Here is a 14520-nt window from a genome sequence, read left to right on the forward strand (position 1 = left end):
AATCAAAACAATGAGGGGGAAAGCTGATGTTAAGATGGGGCTTCATCAGCCAATGAAAGGGATTACATGGTAGAACAGAGGGCTACACATACGTCTAGTCCAGTGTCCTTTGCAACTACTATTGATACCCAGGTCCTTACAGTACAGCAAGAGGAGAATGAAGAACAGCCCCAAGATTTTACAACTCCTTGTAATGGGCACCAGGGCTGAATTTGGCACAAACAGGCGGCTTAGATTGCACCGTGCCCTGTTGGCATGTAGAATCTCTCATGGGTATACATCTCACTGTAGACATGATCCTAAAGGAATCAAGAGAAGCAGGTTACCAGTTCATTGAGAACTGGGAGGAGGAGGATGCCATGAGCCACCCGTGCACTGTGGGGACTCAGGACATTTTTCTCTCTCTGCAAACTTACCACATTTGCTCCCGTTCAACAAGTTATTAGGTGCTGGTGTGTTCCCAACAACCTCCTGTGGACTTTTCTACAAACCTTATACCACTTGGCATAAGTTTCCACAATAAGTAACACTACCTAACTGGCAAGCAACAACCAACAAGCCAACTGGGTGAAATGCCGCTATTTAGTAATCAGACAACTTGTTCTGGCTCCTTAGTAACTTCAAGGCCTTGGGGTTTAGTGTGAGCTTTCACATAGTTTTCATGCTGTATGATTCTGCATTTGAAAGATATAAACTGGTATAGCACCACTGATCCACAGAACGGAGCCTGGCCATTTTATACCAGCTAAGGAACTTCCTACCAGTAGACCTACTTAAAAACTTAGGTTTTTTAGAACTAACACCAGAAAGAAAAATGCTATTTAAATGAAATGAACAATATTGGCACAAGAATGTATAGGTATAACCTAATAATGAATGCATTTAGGCTGGAATTTACAAGAAAGTGTCTCACTTTCAGAAGAGAGCAGCTATGGAAGAGGAGTGACAAGAGCAAAAATACTAAGTAATATCAAGATGGATCTTGATAAGCTTATGTGACGTCACTGTTGGCAATAGCAAGGGCTTACACATGTCTTCCACATCTATCTAAACATTTGTACTGGTTTACCTTATGAAGAAGAAAAATAAAAACAAAAAAAAAATGCCAGGTAGACAACAAACCCTCTTCAAGATTTCCTGGCTCCTTACACCTTGGGGCAAATTCAGCCCTGGTGCAAATGGGCAGCTTACTGCACTGGATCTTGATTATTTGCAGGCCCTGTTGTAGGGATGGGACTCACAGGGGCCTTGTTACACCCCATGCTGTGAGCTGGACAGATGCTGATTGGTGCTAGTGCTAGCTGGGAGTTTGCAGCAGTCCCGCCCTTAGTCTAGAAACCTTCTCTGGCTGTTCCCTCCCTGCGCAGCTGTGAGTTTCCACTAGAGACCTGGTGAGCTGGGCAGGACTAGGAGCCGTGGCTGTGAGTTGCTGCTAGAGGCCTGGTGAGCGAGGAGAGGCTTATATCCCTGCTCTGTGTTTGGGGGGGTGTGAGGGATCTTGGGATACTGGAGGGCTTCAGCTTGTGTAGCACATTTGTAGGGAGTGGCTACACCTTAGCGGAACAAGAACTGGGCGGTGAAGATCAGAGGTAATCCTGCCCTGGAGTGGTTGTGTAATGAGTGCTTTAAGCTACTTAGAGGTGTTAATGCATGGACAATCCAGGGGTTAAGAGCTCCAAGAGCTGCCCAAAACTGTCTTGTAACAAGGCCCTGAGGCAAGAGGAAATAGAAACGGCAAGTTGCAATCACTACAAAACAGGCGTGCCTTGCTACAGCAAGTCATCATGTGGATTCTTGGTCTTTTGTAGGTTGCTCTAAGCATTTTTATATTCACCCCTGTTTAACCAGAAGATACGGGGCCTGATTCTGTTCATATACTTGGTAGGGAAGAGTAATTTCATCCCTATGGTCTGGGTCGAAGACATCATGGGAGCACATGATTGTAGCCATGCCTTCTGGCCTTAAGTTGGATGGACTGGATAAATACACACTTCACTGCAAAGTCCACGCACCTCCATTTACCTATCAAGACAACAAACAAGTGTGAAGGTTTATTAGGATCAACATTTCACCAGCAGTCAGTTTTTGTAAGAGACAAAAATGAAAAGCCTTGTTCCAAATACCCTCATGCTTAGGCTCTTATGTCTAAAGCCCTGAAGTGGAGCTGAGATGGTTAATAAATTTTGGGTTGAATTCTTTGGAGATGCTAGGTAAAAAGGAAATTCTATTAACAATGTCATGACCTGTAACGCACAAGTAAAACAGGACCCTGCTCCCTTCTGGCGTATTTAGGAGCTAGTGTTATGCAGCTCCTTAATTTTAAGTAAAAATAATGTGTGCGTGTGGGAATTGAGGTCAATTTATTGGACTGGTCATGGGGTAGCAGAGGAAAAAGAATCAAACACAGCAGGAAAAAGTTATAAAATAACCTGTATTTACAGAACCGCTCTCCCTAATCCTCAGTAAAGGGGAGGTTTCCTCTTACGCAATTCAGTGTTTGAATAACCTTTTTGCTATGCAAATTCAAGTTTTCTGTTGCCAGACCGAGTGCTCTCCCTGCTATCTTAACCCTTCACAGATTGCCCTGCAACACATTATTCCAACTTCACTTCTTGGAGGACGGGGGAGGGACTTTTTTGACTAAACCTGACGGACAGACGCACCAGAAACGAGCCAGGCAACAACAGGAGACCAGTCCCTGATGCAACACACAGGATCATGGCCTACGTGCTAGAGGAAGTAGTGAGCCTTTCCCTTTCCACCCTCTCCCTGTCTACAGGGTTTTGCTTCATCCTGACACTGCTGAAAGTGCTCCAGCTCTACTGGAAGAAAAAAGAGCTCATCAAAATCTATGAGAGTTTCCCAGGACCCCCGAGCCACTGGCTGTATGGCCACAACCATGAGGTAAGGAAGGTGTGAGGCATGGGGAAGCTGTTTTTAGGAAAGGATGTTATCAGCTTTCATTTCCTCTCCTTTCACCAATACTGTTGATGCATGTTTAGGCTGGAATCCTATTTTCTTTTGGGTTGATCTTCATTTAAGACTGAAAATGGGAGCTCTTTGCTATGGGGAAACTTGTGTTGGGAGAATCCAGAAGTTGCTATTTAGACCATCTTGATGCCCTCTTTGAATGGCTAGATCAGCAGATACGAGTCCAGGGGCTGCTCCAGCCCACCACTGCACCACCCTTTTTGCCAGCTCGATGTTTTACCTTCACCCTGAGGATGTCCTCCCTCCAAGTACACTCAACCTGTTCCCCATATTTCATGGAAGTGGCTTGAGGCTCTCCAGAGTTCGTCCCTTCCCCCCTCATTTTCTTTCACCTGTGACTGCAGATCCATCAGGATGAAGAATTAAACACGTTGCTCTCTTGGTCTGAAAAATACTCCCATGTCTTCACCAGATGGTTTGGAGGGTTCATGCCTGTCTTGGTCATCGCTCACCCTGATTTTGCCAAAGCCGTGTTTGGCCGAGGAGGTAAGGGTATTGCATCTTGTTTCAGAAAGCTCTACCAGTTGATTCTTCCCCACCCCAAATGCTTAGCAATGTTTTTCTGAGAACTATCTGCATGGGTCTTCTCTCAGATTTTGTTAATGCCTCCTCTATACTCTTTCCAGAATTTTTAGGTTCCCAGATAATTATTGGCACATCTGATATATATTCACCCAGAACCTGAAACAGCAACCAAAACTCTTAGAGAATGAGCTGGACAGACAGATTTCCTGTCTGTCCTCAGGTTTTCTCCACTCCATAGCTTTTAAGCATTTCCCAGAAGATATTTGGGTCAATATAGCAAGGTCTCCTACTGGACATTTCAAGCCTCCTTTCCTTCTCTTTTTTGTAGTTTTGGAAGTGCTAATGAGGATTGTGAGAACTGTATACCTTTGAGGGTTAGGCTATCACTTGGCTCCCCTCCGGGAAATCACTGTTGCATGTAGTTACACATAGGCAGAGCTGAAAGAAAGCCGGAGAAGGAGTTTCAAGGCTGCCAGGGTGCTGTTGGCATGAATAAAGAAGCCTCTTTATTAAAGTGGCTCCTGTATCCATGAACTGAACCCACAACATGGCACTGATGATGATGAGGATGGTACTGCTGTAGTGCATAGATTCCTTGATTAAGCCAGGTTTCAGTCGTTCTAAATGCTGTACAAGTACCTAGTACAATCCTTGCCCTCAATGAACTGTTATCCACTGCTGTATGTAACATCTTGCTCCTCTTATGATGGGAAACCTTGGGAAAGAAGAGATTTGGAGCATACCGCAAGTGGAGTTTAAACTTGGATTACCCTAATTTCTTGCATTTTGTTGCACAATTTAAAAGATCCTAAAACAGTGAAGCTATCCTGGTAGATCGCTGTGCAAAAATGGTCCCTGGGGTAGCTGAGACCTGGGATTTGCCTATGGAAATTTGGCTCAAGATCTCGATCTGAAAATGTTCCTCCACCGTGAAATATCCTTCTTCACTCATCTCTCTAATATTTTTATCATCTTCCCCCATGTTGACCCAATTAGTGTGATATGCAAAGAACATTTTGTCTCTGAAGCTACACCAGTGTTATGAAGAGAAACATTCTTTAATTACTGTAACAAAGATACACACACACACACACACGCACACACAATTTTCCTTCCACACACATCTTCTTGTTATAGCACCTCCTTTGTTGCGATTAGGAGGGTGAACTCAGAAATACCTCCAGATTTTCAGTCTCATGATGTCCATACTTCAGCTCTTAACCCTGTGCTTTTTCCTCCCATGTTGAATCTTACAGATCCCAAGGGTATGACATCCTACGGTCCCTTAGTACCCTGGATCGGTACGTAGACTCGTACTTTGTCCCTTTCGTGAACAGCTGCCATCAAACACAAGATGAATCATGGGTACCCAATGCTCTTAAGCATGAGTCCTGAATTTCCTTCCTGTATTGGTTTACGGCATAGCACATATTTGATATGATTTTTGTCTTGAACATAGTTTCTTTTTTTGGGTTCTCCGTATTATAAATCTAGAAAAGATGATAAAGCTATTGGGGGTGACACAGGAGTTAATATGTAGATTAGGCCAGACCTCTAATCAATCATAGAAAATTAGGGTTTAAAAGGACCTCCACATTTAGTACAACCCCTGCTTCAAGCAGGACCAGCCCCAACTACATCATCCCAGCCAAGACTTTGTCTACCCGGATCTTAAAAACCTCCAAGGATGGAGACTCCTCCATCTCTCTGGTTAACCTGTCCCAGAATCCAAAATCCTGTTCCAACAGCTCCTTATATCTGAGATTTCACAGCCAATTCAGACTCCAGACTGTGCAATGTAAATGTGCCATTTACCACATTTACATAAAGTTCAGGCTTCAGTGTTTTCCAGCTTTCCCCTTGGTGACACCACTGCACCCACCCTGGAGTCCAATGAGGTTGTCAGGAATTATTTGCTCAGCACAATTATATCTTCAGTGGATGTGTATTGAAGAAAAGGGGGAAACAAAAAAAAGACAGCTTGACCAAAACCCTAGAATAAGAAAAAGCTCAGGTTAAGAAAGAGCTCCTTGATAGAGCTTTATTGATATTATTTAGAAAATTGTGGACATGAACATCAAAGCCCCAAATGAACAAAAATAGGCAATTATAGAAAAGGAAACTAAATATTTGGGGAGGTTTACCTTGTCCGAAATAGAATAGCTTAAAAAAATATTCGTGACCAATTCCCCTTTTTGAGTTCTGGCTAAAGACTATAACAATTTTACACAAGGGAGACGAACAAATACTGCTGATGCTATCAATATTAATAATAGAAACTTATAGAACAGAGAAGTATCTGACTGGCTTTTTATTCTTTCTGTTCCTCCAGGAAAGGGATTATTGGTCTTAGATGGGCCGAAGTGGTTCAAACACAGGAGGCTGTTGACTCCAGCATTTCACTACGATGTGCTGAAACCCTATGTGACACTGATTTCCGATTCTACCAAAGTAATGCTGGTAGGAATGGTTACTACTGTTGTTACTACTCTTGTTCTAGCTACAGGGTAAAACTATTGTTCCAGCTAGAACAATAGTTCTACTTTTTGTTACTAGAGCTACTGTTACCAGAACTATTGTTCTATTGTTCTGTTGAACATTGTTCCAGTGTTGTTACTGGAGCTATTGTTACTAGGGCGAGAACAATAACTGGGACTGAAGGACTGGAGGAGACTGGAGTGAGAAGTTTCATATATCTTCCTTCCCAGAAATGTGCTACCGCCCTGTGATTAAAAGGCCCAGGTCCTCCCCTGGTGCAGTTCATCAAGGGTTTTGTGAAGTCAGTGGAGCTACAACAGCTTACACCAGCTGAGGGTCTGGTCCACATCTCACGCTTCATCTGGCAAAACGGACAACAATAGAATAACGTTTCTTGGACCAGTGGTGGTGAACATAGAAAATAAGTCCATGGAATAGACTGACCCCTTGAAAAAACAAGTACACCTAGATTACAATAACCTAGCACATCAGAGCCAAAAACATAAGCACTGAGAAAGAAGAGTAGAGCGGTAAGGCTGAATTGGAAAAAAAAAAATAACCCACACCATGAAGTATATACACTGTTATCAAGGATATGTAGTGTACTCAATTTCTAGGCCAACCTTTGCGAGGTTTCTTCCATCTCAAAATATCTTAAACAAAAACCATCGATTTGTAGTTCGCTGTCCCTGCTGATGATGATACAGTCCCAGCCAAATTTACCCGTGATATAGTTCCACCGAGTACACTCTCCGTGAGCTAAGTGCTCAGTTATAACAGTTCTCTCTTGCCTCTTAATTAGCAAAAGCCTTACCTTCCCAGAGTTGGTTTCCCCTGTCAGCAAATGAGATAAAGCACCAAAACAAGTCGTTCAGTAACAACTGATTGAGGAGAAAATAGAAACATTTGTTTTCTCAACTGGAACTATAGCTGATGCACCACAAGGACACAAGGGCTCAGTATCAGTTTATATTGACAGGAGTATTTCAGAATATCATCGACTATGACATCAGATAAGATGAGTCAAAGTTATGACACATCTTGATTTCCAGCAGTTTCTTGTGTGCTTTAGAGCAGGGGTACTCAACCCCTGGCCTATGGACCAAATCTGGCTCTCAGAGCCATGGCATCCAGCTTGTAGGGCTGTATGGGTCAGGAAATTTGGCAGTGGGGTAGAAGTAACAATTAACACAGCCACTCCTCCTCCTCTGCCAAATTTCCAAGCGCCGCATGGGTGGATTGGGCTGGGCCTGGGCTAAGATGTTGTCATGTAGCTGGATTAAGTCCTGGCCAAGCCTGGATTGGGTCCCTTCTGTGCCCACTCTATGCACTGGAGATTGGGCCTGCAGAAGGACGTGGTACTGCCCAACCAGCCCGCAGAGTGAATGGTTAGCACCACTGATTTAGAGGTACCTGTGGTAATAGGCACTATAGAAAATCTATTAGCCCAACAGTCAGTGAAGGTATTTGCATTTCCCACTCCAGCCTCCCTGCCAAATTTTGACCCATTTCCCAAAAATGAAGGGGAAAAGTATATTATATGGATCAATTTCTATTCAGTGTTGAAATCATCAACCTATATCATGGACCCTTACAAACGTGGCTCCAAATCTATCCATGTTGCCAGAAGTTTGCATCTGGGTTTTCGCTTCAGGCTCAAAGCTATTAAGTGTACCTGCAAATATAGATCTAATCTATACCAAAGCCCGGAGAAGGGAAAGTCAGTGTTTAAATTCAGCCCTATCTCCATTTCTAAAAAAATAATTTTGTAATCTGTTTTCACAAGGAAATATTAATCCCAGTCAGCAGTGTATGTTTTAGATCAGATTAATTTGCTTGCATGCCAGCATATAATTAGTAATGTGCATCTGGCAGGGTGTAGCTAGGAAAGACAAGCAAGGCAACTCAGATCCTCTCAAGAATGGGATTTCATTACATAACAAAGACCATTGTAGAGTCATGTAAACCCTCAACTCCGTCTTTTCCTTTAGGACAAATGGGAACAGCTGATCATGCAGAAGAAGTCAGTGGAGCTCTTTGAGCATGTCAGTTTGATGACTTTGGACAGCCTCATGAAATGTGCCTTCAGTTGTAGTAGCAACTGCCAGGTTGACAAGTTTGTATCAGGTTCTTTCCAATCCTGAGCTAAATCTTCCTGCTCCTCATGCCCATATTCACCTCACTGAAACGTTATCCAACTCTGCCTTTCTTGCAGCGACCTGGATTATTACGTCCGAGCGGTGTATGACTTGACCTACTTGGTGTTCCAAAGATTCCGCTTTTTCCTGTATCGCAGCGATTTCCTCTATCGAATCAGTCCCCAGGGACGTCGTTTTCATGAGGCCTGCAGACTAGCACATCTCCATACAGGTATTTCCCATGGCCCTCCATCCATCTGCTCACGATTGCAAGACATTGCCTTAGGTGGTCATAACATTTGTACCACAGAAGTCTGGCACGTCACCAGAGGAACTTGATGAATATAAAACAGTAGTGAAACTTTTTCCTGCTTTGGCTTTGTGGGTCAGACAAAAACTGGGATTCAAAAGATCTGGAGCCAAATTCAACTCCATTCCACTTCAGTGGAATTACATCAAGGATGGAGTTTGCTCTGGTTTCTGCTCTATTCCACGGATTTACTATGGGGCCTTTAGTAAGCTGGTTAACCTCTCTGCAGTACTGCTTGATCATTAGTAATTAAGACAATTCTCATACATTTGAAATACTTCCATATTCTGCGCTCTCTCAAGTTTTTCACAGTCTATAGCAGGAACTGCTCTGGGCAGCTGCAGCAGGCAGCGGGCAGGATGAAAACAGCTACACCAGGCTCCACAGCCCCGGCATCAGCTCCATGCTGGCGGTAACTACACACGCACCTTAGAGCCCCTCCACTGTCTGCTCCAGGCGATGCCGGAGCCTGGAGGAGCTCTTTGCAGCCTCCTGGCTACAGCCAACCCAGGCTATGGGTAGCCACTGCCAGCCGTAGAGCCTGGGCTGCTTGCAGCAGGGCTTGCAGCCTCCCAGCTGCCTGCTGGGAGCAGCCTGGGCTCCATGGCTGACAGCACCTGCCTAGAGCCTGGGCTGGCAGTGGCGTGCTGAGCAAAATGGCCTCATGTGCCATGCTCAGCATGTATGCCCTGGGGGTTGCTGACCCCTGCCCTACAGACTTACCTCACTGCACCATGGGCCTCTGCTTCTCCCCATCACCCCAACCCCCACTGCAGCAGCCCCAGAAGCAGCCAACACCACCTGCCAGCACCACAGCGGGTGCTGCCCAGGGGCTGGGGTGAGTGGGGACAAGCAGAGCCCCGGGGCTGATCATATAACAGTGAATTTACCTTGCACATAATGAGTTTGGGGTGTAACAATGGTCATCACATAACAGCGAATTCATATATACTGAACCCGCATAAATCAAGGAAGGGAAACCTGTACATTTTTCTAAAATAAGATACTTTCATCCTTCACCAACCCTGCACTTGCTTGCCAGCTTTTCTGCATCAGAACTCTCCTGCTTTATGAGAAGTACAGTCTTCCATCGGTAAAGGGGAGAAAGACTGTGTTTCTCAGAGTTTAAGCACGTGTCCGTCTGCTGTAGTTTAAGTGTTTAAATTTAAGTGGGCTTCTGTCACTTTTACTTTTACTGCTTATGAGCGTGTTAAAATGGATCATTTTCTTGTAAAAGGAAGACTTTAGATTTAGAAGAAGGTAGTTCCCAGACAAATGGGCAACAAGTGTTGGAGCGAGAGGAACATGTTTCGAAAAAAAACAAGCCTCAGCAGCGGAAGTACAAAATCTTCAGCGGTTCATAAAGCACGTTGCTATGATCCCAGTTATCTGGCTTTCGGGTTTACAAGAAACAGAGATATACCTTCATTACCACTTGTGTGATATGCAGGGAGACATTATCTAACCCGGGGTGGGCAAAATGCGGCCCGGGGGCCAGATGCGGCCTGCCAGGCCGTTCTATCTGGCCCACGGGGACCCTAAAAAATTTAGAAAATTTATATTTATCTGCCCCTGGCTGCCTGTCATGCAGCCCTCGATGGCTTGCCAAAAACTCAGTAAGCGGCCCTCTACCCAAAATAATTGCCCGCCCCAGTCTAACCTTTGTATGAAGCCTTCCCTTCTGAAAAGGCACCTTCATACTAAACATCCTGGTCTGAGGGACAAATGTATAGATTTTTTCACAAGGAAATGTGAATTTTGAAAAAAAACAAGTGCTGCTATGAAATCATACTCTACAAGCTTCGTTTGAAATCAGATGCATGGTGGCAAAAATGAAGAAACCACATACCATTGCTGAGAACCTCGTCATTCCTGCTGCTCTCAGAATTGCTGAAAGCATGTTTGGCCAAACAGGAGTAGATAAAATGAAAACCATCCCACATTCAAATGATACCATGACAAGAAGAATAGATGATGTAGCAGAAGACATTAAACAGATTTCAGGGGAAAAAAAAGTCATCCAGAATAAACAGTTCACTTTACAGATTGATGAATCTACAGATGTGTGCAACTATGCACAATTGGTGATATTTGTCAGATCCACAGATGATGAAGACGAGCCAGAAATATGGCAGCTGCAAGGAATTGGACACAAAACTGAATATATGGCTGCAAGGAATTGGACACAAAAACAACAGGAGAGGATCTTTTTAAGATCTTAAATGAGCACGTTGTACAAAAGGGATTGTCCTGAGAGTGGTGTGTGTCTGTGTGCAGTGATGGTAGGCTGATGAAGTTGGTCTTGATGCTTGCTTAAAAGCTATAAATCCTCCAATCAAGTGGAACCAGTGTATTATCCATAGATAGGCATTGGCTGCAGAGCAACTGAATGAAGGTTTCAACAGTGTGCTAGGCACAGCCGTAGCAACGGTAAACTTCCTAAATGTGCGAGCTCTGAATTCACGTCTTTTCCGGTTGCTGCGCCGTGACACGGGATCTGAACATACCACTGTACTTCTTCACACTGAAGTTCGGTGGCTGTCACATGGAAGGTTGCTGAATCGCCTGTTCGAGCTGAGATACGAACTTCATCTCTCTGAGAGAGAGAGAGTAAGTCTGAATTGTTACTGCATTTTGAAGATGAAGTATGGATTTGCAAATTAGCCTCTCTTTGTGAAGTTTTGTTATTTTGGTAAAACTAGCAAAAAGTCCAGCCCAATCCCTGATTTGTAGAACAATTCTAGAGGGAACACATCAGTCCCAGTCACAAAGATACCTGTGTTTAGAGTTTAATTAATATGAATGTTTGAGTTTTGTGTTTTTACGGTTCTAGAATTTTTATGATTCACTCGTTATTGTGTTTCAAAAACGGTTGTGAAGTTCAATAAAAAATAATACATCTTAAAACCTAAATTATTGCACACCTATTTATGTGCGTGTGCACCTCCATGTCTGCCTGCATGTGTGCGCGCGTCTCAGCGTGTCGCTGCATGCGTTGGACTGTGTCCTTGTGCCTTTTTATCTCTGAACTCCAAATGCTCCCTTCACCCACTGCCACCACAGTACTCCTGCAGACATACCCTTTTTAGAAAAAGAGTAGCCACAATCTTCCCTCCTCTTAAGGGTCATGCCCACCATTAAGGTTGTTGCTACCTATCCCCTTTCTCTCCCCGCTTCCCCCTCTCTCTCCATCCTCCCCCCTTCCCTGTCTCGTGCTCCGTCTTGCCCTCTATCCTCATCTGTCTCTCTTGCCTTCTTTTCCTCTCTCTCCCCTCTTCCTTCTCTTGGATAAAACTACGGCAAAAAAATTTGGTGCACCACGTATTGCACAGCACTTTAAATTCCCCAGCAATAATTTTGCACGCCACGCTTTGCACGGCACTGAGCTCAGCCCTCCTAGCTTTAGCCGACATCACCTCTAGCCCAGGTATATACTTGAGTTGTGCACCCCGGGTGTAAAAGGTGGCAACCCTACCCAAACTAGATTGGACATCTGGCATATCACGGCCTTATATACACAGCCCCTCTTCCAATGTATGGCACACATTAATCTGTAAATATAAAATCTCATGGAAAACTGAGTGTTGGGGTACTTATTAACATTTTCAGAAGTTAGGGGGATACTTGCCATTTAAAAGGTTGAGAAACACTGCTGTAACGTATGGATGCTAACGTTTTAACTGCCATTAGCATGGTCTAAATGTAACCTGTAATTTCACCCTAACTGTTGGAACAAAGGATCTCAGGAAGAGTTGGATTCTTCGTCTCTCAAAGTCTTCTGGATGACAGGCTTTAGCGAAACAAATTATTTGGGCTCAATACAAGGGGAACTGAGCTAAATGCAAGGGCCTGTGATAGATGAGTGGTCAGACCAAATAATGTAATGGTCTTTTCTGGCTTTAAACCCCATGAACCTACATGTCCTGAAAGTGAAACTCATCGTTTCAACAGTTGCAATAAGTAAGTTCTTGATCGACTCCCTAAAAACTGAACTGCAGAGCTTCCGAATCGCTCTTTAGACTTAACTGCACTCCCATAGCGGGGAACTGCAAAGACTCGCATCCCATGTGTGTCAGGAGAGTGGATCTACATTCAATGTACTTCCTCTCTCCAGAAGAAGCTTATCCCAAGATTTCTACACCCATAGCAATTTAAATCCTCTCTTAGCTCCCCCTCATATCACAACTCTTCTAACAGACGCATGATTAAACCAAGGAGTCTCCAGATCTATACGCATGAGCATTTGGGTCTAAACACTAAGACCTCCCAGCTGGTGGGTTGTAAAAATTCATGTCTTTTGTGGACTAGGACAAAGAGGGAACTTGAGATACATACTCCCCACTGTTTATACATTAAATGAAGGTGCCTCAGATTCTCACCCAGAATTGACAGACTGCTTAACTATGTAGTCCCAGATGGATGGGCTCTCAGCACTTCCTACTAAAACATTTTCTACTCTTTTAAAACAGACAAAATAATAAGTGAGAGAAAGAAGTTGCTCCAAGATGAAAGTGAGCTTGAAAAGATCCAGAAGAAGAGATACTTGGATTTTCTTGATATTCTTCTCTGTACCAAGGTGAGTATTTGAAATAAGCCCATGCAAAGACAAGTAGCCCACCCATGCCTTACCTCCTGTCATCACCCCAGGCTATTTTTGATAATAGAGTCTCCCTGCTTGCTTCTTTCTTCCTACTATTTTTGGCTAGTAGGTTGGTTGAAAGGGAGGCAGAAAAGATTGGAAGAAAGCGTCTGATATGGAGCAGTCAGGAGATCCGTTGCTTTGGGGGTAAAATGTAGTCTTCCAACCCCACAAAGCCATTTTCATGGAACATGTTAATATGCACAGGAATAAGGAAGTCAGATATTCAGTATTACTAAATATAGATAAGAAATAGCTCATTTTTTCACATTTCTGAAGAGTAGACTTTAACAACAATGCCAAAAATCAGGAGACTTGGCAACACTGGATATTAATGGGAGGATAAGACTCTCAGATTACTATATTGTATGGACAGATGATGTTGACTATTGTGTATGCAGTTAAGTAATTGATTTTTATTTCCTGTCTAGTTCACCTTTACTTATAGAGATGCCCGCAGACATGCAAGAGGCAGCTACCATTGTGTGCTCTGTCGAGTGTTGTCTTTTAAAGGGCTGACACACACTCTACGCTCTCTCTTTCTCTTTCTAGGGGTCTGTTTTATTCTTTTCTGTTTGGTTTTATTCTTTTACCTTGTCATTTAAAATAAAAGTAATGAAGTTATATAGCTGTTCTTGGTGTAGAGGAAAGCATAACCAGGTTTGTAGCTGATATTCTGCTGCAGCATAACCAGAATCAAAGCCCATCTGCAACCTCGTTAGCAGCAGAAGTGGGGTGGTTGCTTTAATTCCCATTGGACCTGGCTCTGACCTCACCTACCCCAGGTTTGCTCCTCTGCTTTCAGTGTAGCTACCTGGACATAAAAGAAAGAAAAATCAGGCCTAGGCCCATTCATTTCACCAGCGATCAAAATGAATTCTGCTTCTGCCCCAGAGAAAAGACTTCACCCACCATCATTCTTTTGGACTTATTTAATTGCCCTTCTTCGAAAGGATGAAAATGGAAATGGATTATCCGATGAGGATGTACGTGCCGAGGTGGACACGTTCATGTTTGAAGGTCACGATACCACAGCCAGTGGGATCTCCTGGCTGTTGTACTGCATGGCCCTGCATCCAGAGCACCAGCAGAGATGCAGAAAAGAGATCCAGGAGATTCTGGGAGACCGGGACACAGTTCAGTGGTAAGACGTCACCTCATTGCTGTTACCAGATTTGCCACTACTTTGGGGTGTGCTCATTTATTAGGGCTAGGGTCTTGGTAATTCTATTAATGTGTTGCTTGTGTTACTGGTGTTTCTATACAGAGCTGGATCTCTCCCCCTGCAAGCCCTCACCCCCAATGGAGCTATCTTGCAGGACTCAGTTCAGTGCAGCTGGGTTCCTCCAGTCCCCAAATCAGTCATACATACACACACACACACACACACACACATTAATGTGACACGTCTGACCTGACCAGGTTGATCAGCATGGACA

At 43.9% G+C, this 14520-nt stretch overlaps 1 protein-coding gene across 2 annotated transcripts in view; it reads left to right on the forward strand.

Annotated features, from left to right (window-relative positions):
- The first annotated feature begins 1373 nt into the window (after positions 1-1373).
- LOC149863409 (cytochrome P450 4A4-like) overlaps positions 1374-14520 on the forward strand; it is a 31450-nt gene continuing 18303 nt past the window's right edge. Inside the window, exons 1-9 of one of the 2 annotated variants that reach the window (XM_090048328.1) lie at positions 1374-1443; positions 2780-2904; positions 3336-3477; positions 4773-4817; positions 5849-5976; positions 7986-8110; positions 8210-8364; positions 12912-13018; positions 14035-14225. In XM_090048328.1, coding sequence (XP_089904454.1) covers positions 3420-3477; positions 4773-4817; positions 5849-5976; positions 7986-8110; positions 8210-8364; positions 12912-13018; positions 14035-14225 — 809 coding nt within the window. In that variant the 5' untranslated portion in view covers positions 1374-1443; positions 2780-2904; positions 3336-3419. Of the gene's footprint in view, positions 1444-2578; positions 2905-3335; positions 3478-4772; positions 4818-5848; positions 5977-7985; positions 8111-8209; positions 8365-12911; positions 13019-14034; positions 14226-14520 lie in introns of both variants that reach the window. The other variant, XM_090048327.1, reaches the window with a different exon arrangement.

The sequence above is a fragment of the Crocodylus siamensis genome, chromosome 5, assembly GCF_052110815.1.
Source record: "Crocodylus siamensis isolate JL-2025a chromosome 5, ASM5211081v1, whole genome shotgun sequence".
Taxonomy (NCBI): Eukaryota; Metazoa; Chordata; order Crocodylia; family Crocodylidae; genus Crocodylus; species Crocodylus siamensis.